At 44.2% G+C, this 12,407-nt stretch overlaps 2 protein-coding genes across 5 annotated transcripts; both read right to left on the reverse strand.

Annotated features, from left to right (window-relative positions):
- Positions 1–1,323: 1,323 nt before the first annotated feature.
- LOC148384593 (GTPase KRas) lies at positions 1,324–4,918 on the reverse strand. Of its 3 annotated transcripts, XM_088356743.1 has the most exons (6): positions 4,843–4,918; positions 4,555–4,598; positions 2,847–2,959; positions 2,424–2,602; positions 1,705–1,864; positions 1,324–1,617 (listed from the first exon to the last, which is right to left on the reverse strand). In XM_088356743.1, the coding sequence occupies exons 3-6, from the start codon at positions 2,955–2,957 to the stop codon at positions 1,504–1,506; spliced, it is 564 nt and encodes a 187-aa protein (XP_088212869.1). In that variant the 5' UTR covers positions 2,958–2,959; positions 4,555–4,598; positions 4,843–4,918; the 3' UTR covers positions 1,324–1,503. The 3 variants fall into 3 exon arrangements, with proteins under 3 accessions (XP_088212869.1, XP_088212867.1, XP_088212868.1); XM_088356741.1 differs by lacking the exon at positions 4,843–4,918 and having other exon boundaries at positions 4,555–4,828; XM_088356742.1 differs by lacking the exons at positions 4,555–4,598; positions 4,843–4,918 and adding an exon at positions 3,172–3,474.
- slc17a7a (solute carrier family 17 member 7a) lies at positions 2,865–12,381 on the reverse strand. Of its 2 annotated transcripts, XM_088356736.1 has the most exons (15): positions 12,168–12,381; positions 7,933–8,185; positions 7,704–7,822; positions 7,525–7,639; positions 7,362–7,449; positions 7,196–7,282; positions 6,911–7,053; positions 6,682–6,831; positions 6,490–6,622; positions 6,313–6,423; positions 6,112–6,239; positions 5,969–6,038; positions 5,592–5,881; positions 4,555–4,598; positions 2,865–2,959 (listed from the first exon to the last, which is right to left on the reverse strand). In XM_088356736.1, coding segments are annotated over exons 1-15 (1,794 nt in total). In that variant the 5' UTR covers positions 12,230–12,381; the 3' UTR covers positions 2,865–2,958. The 2 variants fall into 2 exon arrangements, with proteins under 2 accessions (XP_088212862.1, XP_088212863.1); XM_088356737.1 differs by lacking the exons at positions 2,865–2,959; positions 4,555–4,598 and having other exon boundaries at positions 5,583–5,881.
- Positions 12,382–12,407: the final 26 nt, after the last annotated feature.

A 12,407-nucleotide genomic window follows, 5' to 3' on the forward strand; every position in this document is an offset into this window, starting at 1 on the left:
CATCCAGAGTTCACCCACCCCCGAATCTGCTCCAAATGAACCCAAAATGGTACCGTTCGTTTGTGCTGCAAAAACCTTTGTTTGTGCTGCTACGGTTTCGTAGATAGTACACAAAACCGTAGCAGCACAAACAATTAAATGTGCAATAGCTACAAAACCGTAGCAGCACAAACGGAAGTTTTTGAAGCACAAACGAACTATTTTGTGTCCATTTGAAAGTAAATGGGGTCTTGGGTGAACTCTGAATGACCTGTAAAACAATCGTTCATAATTAAAAAACGGTTGCAGCACAAACAAACATTTTTACGGCACAAATCAGCACAAACAAAGCACAAACGAACGGTACTATTTTGTGTCCATTTGAAAGTAAATGGAGTCTTGGGTGAACTCTGAATGACCTATAAAATAATCATTCATAACTAAAAAACGGTTGCAGCACAAACAAACATTTTTACGGCACAAATCAGCACAAACAAAGCACAAACGAAACACACTATTGTCATTGAATTTTGCGTGGGGTGGGGGGGGCAACTTCACGCAGGTTTAAATACAAGACAGCAAACGAGAGGCAGGTGAGGATGATCACACTGAAAGGGCACAGGTGGGGAGGGGAGGGGCGAGCACACAGACACGCGAACCCAAACTGACATTAAAACAAGGAAACAAACTGTGACAGATCTTGACATCAACCTTCCAGACAAGTGACTACATAATATTTACCATGTAGCTTTTTACATAAACAGATTTACGTTGTAGATTTTTATATGTCCACTAGGGGGCGCGCTGTTCTTAGAAATACTGTAATGCTACCACACGGTTGCCACACACTGACCTCATAATTGGGAGCTCACTGTGTTTTATAAAAGTCAATAATGCTACTTTATCTGCAAGTAGTGACCACCAGAGATTCTGAAACAACACTGTCTGTGGATCTCAGTCAAAAGGATTAAAAGATTAACACCACACACCCAATTACTGTATTGGACAGTACAAGGTTACTGTTTGGCAAGGTATAGGGTTGGTGTTTCAAACTAGGGTTTAAAGCTAGTATGAAACCCATAACAGCATAACAGTTATGCTATTTCATTGGCTTAAAAAAAGGAGGACACTACAGAGGGCACACATGTGATGATAACCAAGGAATGAGGGACATGGAAGGAAATGATTTCAACAAACAACACAAGAGATGAAATCAGTAGGAAATAGTTTGATGTATTTGCGTCAAAAATGTCAGCAGGGCCGGACCGCAGCTTATTGCTATTTGGCCCAAATGAGTCATCAGGGCAAAGTGTAGCGACACGCCGCATGAAGCACACATACAAGTCAATCAGAGAAATGTTTATTTTCTTAAAAAAAAAAAAAAAGATATCGAATGCTGCTGGTAAAAACCTAGCGAACAATACAGTTTGGTCTGGACATTCACAGCATTGAACGGATAAACGCGGGAGAGCTGGTGGTCCACCTGACATATTGGAGGGGCTTGCTTGTGTGTATGAAGAAGTGCTATAATATCATGCATCGCCTCTGAGTGTTCTTCTTGCTCTTCTTGTTGCTGCGGTTGGTCTCCTTGTATCTTCTGATCTCTCTTACTAGTGAATAGAATGCTTCCTCCACTCCCTACAGGGAGCACAAAAGCAAAACGGGGTCAGGCTGATGTAGATGCATGAAAGAAAAAAAAAAGAAAATAAATTCACTGCTGCACACCTGTCTGGTTTTGGCCGAGGTCTCGACAAAGGGCACGCCGTAGCTTCGGGCCAGTTCCTGCGCTTGCCGCGTTTCCACAGAGCGTGAGCTCAAGTCACTTTTGTTGCCCACCAGCACCATGGGAACGCTGTCGCTGTCCTTCACTCTGTTGATCTGCTCCCTGGAAGATAATGACATCATCTCAAATTTGCATCCCGACAGGCTCTTCCTCCTCGTCCAGTATTTTTGAGCCAACAGCGGAGTTAGTAGTCGTCTCATATTTCTCTCTATGTGATCTGATGAGCAACATCGTGATACTGAATCACAATCATCTAACAGTACGTGTTACTGTCAGATCCTTTTGTACCATTTCCTCGGATGTTTAATAATGAAATGAATCACTGGTACAAATATAACCCAAAAAGCGAGATTACATCCAAACATGTCTATGACAGTTCAGACACTTTATATTAGCTTCATTTCAAGGATCACAAGACTGGACGGCTGCAAAAGTGTGAAGGTTTTGTTCTATTTTGGTGTCTTTGGTTTAGAACGAAGCCCACCCCCCCAAAAAAAAATCTGCCAGGAGACTTTCAAAGACTTGTCGTTGCTCCATTAGCATACATAATGTAGCTGACGCAACATGGCGTGTGCACAGGGATGTCATGTGACTTAACGCGTCTGACAACTGGACCTGACCTCGGCCGTCTGGTTGAAAAGAGTCTTGATATCACAAGTACCTGTATAGGTGAACGTCCTCAAATGACTTGATGTTGTTGATGGCGTAGACGCAGAGGAAACCTTCGCCCGTCCTCATGTATTGGTCCCTCATGGCGCTGTACTCCTCCTGGCCCGCAGTGTCCAGGATGTCCAACAGACACGTCTCTCCATCGATCACCACCTGCTTCCTGTACGAGTCCTGCAGCACACAAGGACGCTTTTGAGCCTTTGTACCTTACAGAAGTGATTCTCAACTACTACTGTGATGTAGCACATAAGTTGATGGGACAGATGCATTTGTTTTTTGACATATCATCTAATAACCAATACAAGAAACGAGAACATTGATATCCACACAGCACTAAATCACACGCATGCAGCCGTGGAAGTGATTTCACGTGGAAAGAACCCTTATATGGATGGCACAGGTAGGGAAGTCCCACCTCGATGGTTGGATCGTATTCATCCACAAAGTGATTCTGGATGAGCTGGATGGTAAGAGCGCTCTTCCCCACGCCTCCTGCACCAACCACCACAAGCTTGTACTCGGTCATGTCTGCAAAGTGAGGCGAAAGCAAAGCAATTGACAGCAGACAGCTTCTGCAAATAGCTGATAACATCTGATACAGCGCCGTGACATGGCGACCCAGATTTAACTTCAACACTCATGTCCATACATGTCACCTCTAGTTTACGTCACTACACTAGCTGCCTAATGGAACTAAATCCCCCCCCCCCCCCCCCGTGTTATGCAAGAACGAGGCTTACCTTAGTAAATGATTTTTGAATCGCGTTCACAGGTCCGGAGTTCGCGCATCGATGTATATGGCATTAGCTTGCTACATAGCGATAGCTTGAGGACAATTTCCTTCCTCAAACTGCACGCAAAACCCCCCCACTTTAAATCCTCGAGCGTTTTCCCAGATTGAGCATCAAAACGCAAAGTGAAGATTTATGACGACTGACAAAAGGTTAAGCACATCCGCAACTTTAAGTTGTAAATAAACGCCGACATCTGATGTAGAGCTCAGAAAACCTCCATTGCGAATCATTGGGAAAGTCACAATTATTGCGTCAATGCTCACGCTCAACGACCAATAGGACGAGGAGTCTACAGCAGACTTTCATATTGTCCAATCATAGTGGAGAGTTTAATATTAGTCCCGCCTACTCCAAAATGTCATTGGTATGTACAGTACAGTAAGGCAACCAAGTAACAAAATAGAAATTCTTTACTGCACTTGAGTATTGTCCCCTCCTCTTTGTAGACGCGTGTAGTTTGTCAAAATTCCTTTTTTTGAATCTGGAAAACAACTGACAACGCAGTAAAGAAGATTTGCATGCTCCCAGTGCTTCCCAACTTTATAAATGTACATCACATGCAACTTTAGTCTTGACATGATTTTACATGACTTACTTACAACTTTGACTACATTCAAATTCTTTTATTTGAAAAAGACCATGTATAGGATTTTTTTATTATAATAACCATACAAATAACCAAACAAGCAAAATAAAAAACGTGTTTTGCGGATGATACAATAAAACTATCATTTTTTTTACGTCTACTGCCCTCTAGTGAGCATAGTAAGGAACTAGCGCCCACGATAAGCGCGCGTGCGCGCACTCGCTTGTAAGCCATCCCGCATTGTGACGTTCATGTTGCTGCCGCGTTCTCCCACTGAGTACATCTGCTATTTTATCTACTCTGTGCATGAAATCGCAGCAATAATCCCGTTTCCATCTGCCCCGAGCGAAAGAGACAGAAACGAGACACTTATGTTACCCTATATCTTTGAAAAAGATCGACTAATTAAAAAAAAAAAAAAACATACTGCTGACACTTGTAAAATAGCTGCTAAGGTTTTATTATAGACAAGGATATTTCATATTATACATCCTCTGTACATCCATTTTTTTGCATCTTAAAATCTTTAAGATTGATTTGTTTAGTTTCCATCACGGTTCAACACATTTCATTGAGATTGAGGAAAGCAACAATGGAACGGCCATAAACTGAGACAAAGAAGAAAAGTGGATTCAAAACACACCGATACAACACTGAAAACCCAAAATGTTCACTGGAATAATCATTCATCTTTTTTGCAACATTTCAATTGCACAACCAAATAAATCCTTGTAAATCCTTACCATTCCAAAATCCCAATTTCAAGATCAGAAATTTGACAACAGACCTGAAAAAACAAAAACAAATGTCAAATAAAAAATAAATAAATAAATAAACTGACTGTAGCGTGCATGCAGAGTGCAGCTTTGTGTGTGCGTGCGTGTAAACACGCCTCCTGTCTTGGCTCTGTCTATGTGCTGGTGCTGTGACTCCATTACCCAGCTGCCACTGCGTCCAAATTCCTTTTAGACGGCCGGACACAGTCACTTTTGCCAAATTGTGCACACTGCATGGCATGGAAGTCTGCTCACCTTGTGTGTTAAAGGAGTTGAGGGATGACGGGGGATTTGCACCGCTGTGCTCATTACAACATGCTCACTGCACAACATATCAGCACCTGTACCCAACTGACGGAACGACACATTTCAAATGGCTGCCTTCCAGGAATCAGACAAAAGAGCGCTGAATGACAAAGTGTGAGAGAACAAAAAGACTTAACACTCCCCCCCACACACACACACTCACACACACATCGTGTTTAGACTATTTTGCACATTCGATGACAAAACAGTTGACAACACTCTGTGCTTGTCCCCACATCAAACAAAGAGTCCCGAGTGTCGGCTGATTACTCATCGTATGAGTGACCCGTGAGACTAGATAGGCATGACCTAGTTAGGTCAGACACAGGTGAGCTTCATCTAGACTCCACGTGTCAATTATGTATTGATTTCATGGGGGGGATCCACCATGAACGTTATTCTTATTTCAAACCTCTCTACATGCGCTCCCTGGAGAAAAAAAAATAGTGCAGCTTAAACATTAGACTCAAAATACAACACAAGGGAGATGTTGCCGTACTTCCTCGTCGAGAGAGAAATGGACCAATCACAGCGAGCTGTGCGTCAGGGAGGTTGAGCTGAGCATATGAATACTGAACGTGTTTAAGTATATTGTCAAATCCACACAACAACAAAAAAAATCATTCTTCCCTTCCTTTTTTGGCTCTTTGTCAAGTTTGGTACACGCTCGTATTAGGTCCGTCTCTTTTCTACGTCACCTTGAGTTCCTCGACTCCGCTGCACTTGTACGAGTTGCGTCCAGGCGGCTGCACGTACTCTTCAGATTTATCCCAGTCCGACACCCATCCGGCCCCGCCTCCTCCGGCCCCGCCTCCTCCGTTTGAACCGACCACCTGTTGTTGGCTCATGGCCCCGTATTGGCCGCCGCCGGTGCGGTAGAGCTCCTCCGTCTCGTTGGCCAGCTCGTCTTCGTCGATGATGCCGCACTTCTCCTGGCTGGTGTCTTCGATGTCGGCCCAGGGTTGCTTTTCTCCAGATGCAAAGAGTCCTGAGAGGAACAATAAATGCATATTTTGAGGAGCATTTTTTTTTTTTGCAGGCACCCGTTTTTTATTTTTTATTTTGTTGCCCTTACCGTAGAAAACAACTCCTCCATAGTGAACCAGCGACGCTATAAGGAAGACGTACTGCCACTCCTCACGTGTCTGAAATGAAGAAGAAAAAAAAAATCCCTTTCCAATCTTGCGATTCTCCTTCCAAGCCTCGCATTTTGTTTACCTTATGTTTGGTCATGGCTCCCACGATAAGAGGACACACCATTCCAGACAATGTTCCCACCCCGTTTGAAATGCCCATCAATATGCTGGCGTATCGAGGTGCAATGTCCAAGTGATTGACGTTAAAACCTGAACGCCACAAAACAAAAGAAAAATTCAACACCAGCATTTACACGGAGCACAGAGGTCATCTCTCTCGTACCTGAGATAGCAAAGCCGCTAAAGCCAACGGCAAGCACCAGGAAGGAGATGGCGATGCCTTTTGTGTGAGAATATCCCACCACTAGTAGGAGGGTAGCCTCCATACCAAAACCTGGAACCATAGTAACAAAACATTAAACACAAAAAAAATGTTTGGAGGCAAAATGTAAATGTTCACCTCCACAGTTCATGAGTTTCCTAACGTTGGTGGTGGTCATCAGGTTATGGGTTCGAAGGTAGTCCGCCAGCTGGCCTCCCACTGGAACGATGATGGTCATCACTAGATGGGGCAAAGCGGACACCATGCCCACCTGATAAAGGAAAAGGCACAAAAGTGACAATAATCATCAATTATGCTCAGGGCCCGTACCTTGCTGATCTCAAAGCCAAAGACTTCTTCGAAGTAGGCCGGCTGGCTAATGAGCAGCAGGTAGAAGGTCCAGCTCCTGCAGAAGTTGGCCACAATGATGGCGTAGACGGGCATGGAGGTGAAGAAATGTCTCCAGGGTGTCTTAAATTTCTGCCACCAATGACAATAAACCACATGAGGTTGTGTGCACCCGTATTGTTTTTCTACCAAAGTGTCGGCAAAGACACACGTGAAGTGGGTTGAGAAAGGACGCCGACTCTCCAATGGCGTCTTCAATGTACTTCCTCTCCTCTGGTGTGATGGTGGGATGGGCAGCTGGACTCTCGTAGGACACCAGGACCCAGAACAAGTACCAGAATATTCCAAAGCTGCCTGGAAGAGTTCGAAAATAATGTAAGAAATTGAAACGGATCAACTCATTCCCTGCCATTGATGGATATAAACGTGAAATGAGTTATTCATTCTAACCAGGCCACATTGGAGGTACGTTAGCAGATCATTGTTTCTTGCTCACCATAGACGTAGAATACAGAAGGCCACCCAGTGTATTGCACCAGTATCCCAGCTAAAGGCATGGCCACAACAGCCCCGGCGTACGATCCTACAAGAGCAACAAGACAATATTTTGTGACAGAGCTTACAAATGGTTCAGTAGTGAACAGGAATTAAGAGAAACGTACCGCAAAAGGCCGTGGTGGCTAATCGACTTCTCTCCAGCGGAGGAGCCCACTTTGCCCAAATGCCGTGGCAAGCCGGGTACGACACACCCTGCAAGATACAAAGCGGTCAGGGGAGGAAGTGCCACCTTTCACACCATCTTCCACAGGATGGACTGGACGCTACCTCAACAAGGCCTTGACATATTCTGACCAGTATGACGCAGCTGTAATGGCAGCGAGCGGCAGATGGGATCAGCATGTTGAGGGTGGACGTGGCCACGATGGCAAAGCCAAACACTCTTGAACAGAAAGAAACAATGATTTTCAACAGTTCATCGTCACAGATGGGCAAAATGAAATCACCTGTTGGCTGCAAATTTCTGACATATAAAACCTCCGGGGATCTGCGTGACGATGTAGCCCCAGAAGAAGGAGCCGTGGATCATGCCCACCGTCTCTGGATCCCAAGTGAACTGCGCGGCCTGAGGAAAAGTCATAATGACCTTTGACACTCATAAACAATGACTGATGCTACTTTTGTTGCTCAAGGCTTGTTGAGAAGTGTCCAAACATGAAAATAGCCATGGCTTACCACAAGCACTTCCTTGTTGCCTTTGTAGACGGTGTGGTCGTTGACCATGCTCACAATGGCCACGCCCAGATTGCAGCGGATGCCGAAGGAGATGCAGAAGCCCAGGCCGGACAGGATGGCGATGATGTAGCGTCTGGGTAAGCCGAAGCAGGTGCAGTCCACCACGGGCAGCTCCTTCTCCTGCACCAGCTCGGGACGGCCCTCGGCGGACAGCTCAATGGTTTCTCCATTGGGCTGCTGCTTGTCAATCAACCTGACCGGTGAGACAGGAGACCATTGATTGGAAGGCTTATTATTTTTTATTATTTATTTTTATTTGACTATTTTTATTTATTTGATTTCCTTTCCTCATTCTTTTTTGGTATACATTTGAAATAAAATTTAAAAAAAAGAAATATGTTGCTGACTTGTCAACCGATTCACCAGTAAGCCTTGTGGAAATAAAAAGCACAATTTTATGTTATGCAAATCCTGAATCCTGCCTATACGGGTGTTTTTCTTGATGGCTGCATTTTCTTTTTTTGCATATATGTGCATCCATATTGAGCACACTTGTGTGTCACAAGCACACTCTCCATTAAGCTTGATCCAGTTAGTCAGTGAGCTGGACGGCCGGCCATGTATAGAAACCAGTGCAGTCGTCACAACGACATGTTCACATTTTGGTGTTTATTCTTTACATGAGAAACAATAAATGGTAGAAGGTGATTCAGATCTTTCATGCACTCAGCACTGCCGCGTGATTCTCACTCTCACACACACACACACACACACACACACACACACACACACACACACACCCAACATGGGGCTAGTCACACTGACGCTGGTTCATTATTGATGCGTTTTTGGATGAGATAAATAATTCAGCGTAGCTTTTTATACTGTAATGTGTCACTATGCATCCATCCGCCTGCATGGCTGTCTGTCCTGTTCTTACTAACATCTGCAGTTACCCCCCCCCCCCCCCCCTCACTGCAGGCTCAGCATCACTTTAGCGTATACATAAAAATGAAAGAAGTGTGAATTATATTATACTTTGTAAAAGCAGCATTTTAGATTTCGTAGGAGATTATCTACATGGGCGTCCTCCCTCTTACTCGCTCTGGCTCTACCTCTTAATCTGTCACAACATTGAGATTAGGATTATAAAAATGATTTACTTCCGGAAATGAATATGGAGTAGCAAAGTCGCGCAGGGCGTGCTTACCCTATGACCACTGCATTGTGGCCTCACTTTTAGAATTTGTGTGAATCAAATATTATAACATTTTCTGTCATTTTTTTTTTCATCAAAAGCACTAACGTTATCGGTACTTAGTATCGGTGACAATTTATAATTCATACTGGTATTGGTCTGAAGAAAAGTGATATTGAACATCCCCAGTTTAATATATTTAATATCCATTGTTTATACAGATAGACTCTAATTGTATAAACAACGTGCCGAGTGGCCTCCTGAAATCCGACTTAAGCGCAGCGGAAGCATCCTTAATTAGACGCTGGGACAGATTGCAGCCTGACACTTCCACATATGCTACCAGCTAACGAGGCTAGCCCACAGCTAAAACTACTCTTAATTACAGCTGCTTCACACTAAAGTGTGGTCAGAAAAATGCTCCAAAACAACTTGTGAAGACGGGAACAATACGTCACATTTTGTGTACAGCTTTTACAATGTGAGAACATTTCCAAGGCCATAAGACACAAAATGTTCCCAAACTGTAAAGGGTGAAAGAAAAAATACAAAAATAAGATGCAGTCTTTACGTAGTCAAGTTAACAACGAGACAGGAGCTGCTTCTACTAGCTCTCAGCTGGTGGCAACTAATGAGCAAGGTGGGAGGCCTGTGACCTCGGGCCTTTTGGAATATCATAATTACAACAACAGCAAGTGCCTGGAGAGATTCCGCTCGTCCGCTGGCTGGCCACTCCAGCACCAGCACCGGAAGGAAGGAAGGAAGGAAGGAAGGAAGGAAGGAAGTCTTTACACGCTCACTTTCAAACTTCAACTTCTGAGGACGTCATTGCGCTGCGACTGTCAATTTGCCGGAAGATCATTCTACAACGGCGCCCGTGACACACATGTTGGCCGGTGACCTATGACCTTTGTTCTCCTGTATATTAAATCACAAATTCACTGAGTGTTCTCTGTAATCCCCTCATAAGAGGATGATGGGGGGGAGAGAGAGAGAGAAAGAGAGAGTCAGGAAGGCTGACAGCAAATATATTATATAACAGCAGACGCCTTGCTCATGAGTTGCCCTGTGCCGCAATTGATTGTGCATTGTTCTAAATCTAAACTTGGTTTGGATTCACACTCAAAGCGCGTCTAGGAATTTATTTTGCCTTTTTTTTTAGTTTTCCATAGTTGCGGTTTGACCGGCGCTCCTTCCGTGAGCCGTGCGCGCTCCCTGAAGTGAACAGATTGGGTCTCGGTGGGGAAAGTGTCACCCAGGGAGACACCCTCCCCTTGCTCATCCTGTCACACCACTCTTCCCCTCCTCTCACTAGCCCCCCCAACATACACATATGGACTGTATTCTTCCATCCAAAATATTCATTTTAGTTATACACCCATCAAACAAACTTGCACAATCTGATGCAAAATTCCGTACAAAGCTTTGATTTGAAACATTTGAAACTGACCATCAAATGAACATTTTAGCAAAGCCACGATGGCGCCGATCCGCTGTGCATCATAAATGAAATTGTAGCACTCTGGCGGCTGTAAACTGGATTAAAAATGGATTACCTGCTACTTTCTGCATTGCCGTGACTAACCTCTCCTTGCGGAGCCAATCCACAGGGCGTTGTTGGAAACTTGATGAACGCGATTCGTGCCTTTTATATCAAACAAAAGCATTTTTGGCGCATCCTGAGTGATGTTCTGTCCAAAGTGTGAAGTACATTTGACCTTCCAGCGCTGCTGTTTGTGCTTACCTAGTGGAGTTTAATATAGAAACAGGAGATGCATTCTGATGGAGAAAATGTTTAAATAATAAATGAACTTCTGGCTGCTTTCATCATGGAGAGATCACGCTTTTGTCTGTGAGCTGGCGAGATTGCTCCAACTCCAGCAAGGCAGGCCCTCGTCACAAAACGCACACATCCAGATGTGCGCCGTCAAAGCGTGCATACAAAGATTTTCCTTGCGTGTCGCCCGTTTGGAGCGAAAGATACGCCTTCAATGTGCATGTCTGGTAATCTGCAAGTGCGATAGAATGAAAGTTGTCTCAATGGATGAATGGACGGACGGATGGACGAGGAGGGAGCGGCCGGAGGAAGTGACATGGGCGAGGATGGTGCAAATGGGAGGGGCGAGTTTAGGGATTTGCGTGGCTCAACATCTGGACTGAAAAACAGGCTATTTCAGGACGGGATTTATACGTTTGCTCGCTCGCTCGCTCGCTACCTCAAATCCTAAGAGAACGGAAGCTTAAAGCAAAGGTTATTGCACCAGACGCTATCATTGATTCTCATCTTTTTTTTATTATGATCTAATATCTTCCAATATTGTCCATACAGCATCACAATTTTGTTTTGACACATATCAATGTTTCGGGGAGCTACATTAATGTTTCTTTTTTTATTAGTGACATACAGTTCTGATGTCCGCAAAAATATTATCCACACACCTGTCTGCATTATGGTGGAGTCGCAATTTGATGATGCGCTTTTAATATAAAACTGTATTTTTTTTTTTTTTTTTTTTAGTGATAAGACCATTTTTTTTTAACATTACCAATTTATCTGTAATTTTTATTCGGTTTTTGATAGGACATGATCGTCTTAGCGAGAGGTTTTTTTTTTTTTCGTCTTAGCGAGAGGTAGAAGGCACGCACTATAAATACTTGAAACTGGTGGGTGGAGGGGGCAATACCACTGAAAGTGTTTTTGGTAGAATTTCTTTCTAAATAAAGTCAATTTTGCATGCATTTTTTGCACCAACCAAACCCAATTTCGCCACTTTCGTTGACACTGGTGACATTGCATGCGCTGCACTAAATGAATTGGACTTTTTGACGTTATCTGCATCTTTTCCCCACGAGGTATGCATCTTAAAAACTTGACCGTCTTCGCATTTTAATGGTTAAATGGGTCAGAAACGAACTTTTGTCGCCATTACAAAGAAAAACTGGAGTGCTTGAAACTCCCTCGCTTGGTCAAATTTGCTCACGTATTGAAGTCGAACACAAGGATTTACACAAATGGGTAATAAAAGAAATAAAGTACCTGTTAATTCTGCCCAGAGTCTTGGCCGCGACCGCTTTGAACCTGTCAGGTCGGACCTCCATCCTTCTTGCTGCTCAGCCGGCCCGTGTGCTCCTCTCACGTGAACGCGCACAGAACACGCGCACATGGCCGCCTGCTCGGTCGCTCGCTCGCTCGCTCGCTCTCGCGCCTCCCGACTGGGAGGTGAGAAGGGAGGCACAATCATCTTAGTGGACTGTAGTGATTTAGACGTGGCTAAAA

Source organism: Syngnathus floridae, chromosome 17 (genome assembly GCF_059516105.1).
Source record: "Syngnathus floridae isolate MCC-2025c chromosome 17, RoL_Sflo_1.0, whole genome shotgun sequence".
NCBI classification, from domain to species: Eukaryota; Metazoa; Chordata; class Actinopteri; order Syngnathiformes; family Syngnathidae; genus Syngnathus; species Syngnathus floridae.

Bases quoted from the DNA above. Each gene is read 5' to 3' on its own strand.
- LOC148384593 (XM_088356741.1), bottom strand. From the start codon at position 4,828: ATGCCATGCAGTGTGCACAATTTGGCAAAAGTGACTGTGTCCGGCCGT. The intron at 2,603-2,846 runs GTGGGACTTCCC...TGTGTGCTGCAG, and splicing joins AATACGATCCAACCATCGAG to GACTCGTACAGGAAGCAGGT. The intron at 1,618-1,704 runs GTGTGCAGCAGT...TGCTCCCTGTAG, and splicing joins CCTCGGCCAAAACCAGACAG to GGAGTGGAGGAAGCATTCTA.
- slc17a7a (XM_088356736.1), bottom strand. From the start codon at position 12,229: ATGGAGGTCCGACCTGACAGGTTCAAAGCGGTCGCGGCCAAGACTCTG. The intron at 8,186-12,167 runs GTACTTTATTTC...CTCACCGGTCAG, and splicing joins ACTCTGGGCAGAATTAACAG to GTTGATTGACAAGCAGCAGC. The intron at 7,450-7,524 runs GTAGCGTCCAGT...TGTATCTTGCAG, and splicing joins TATGTCAAGGCCTTGTTGAG to GGTGTGTCGTACCCGGCTTG.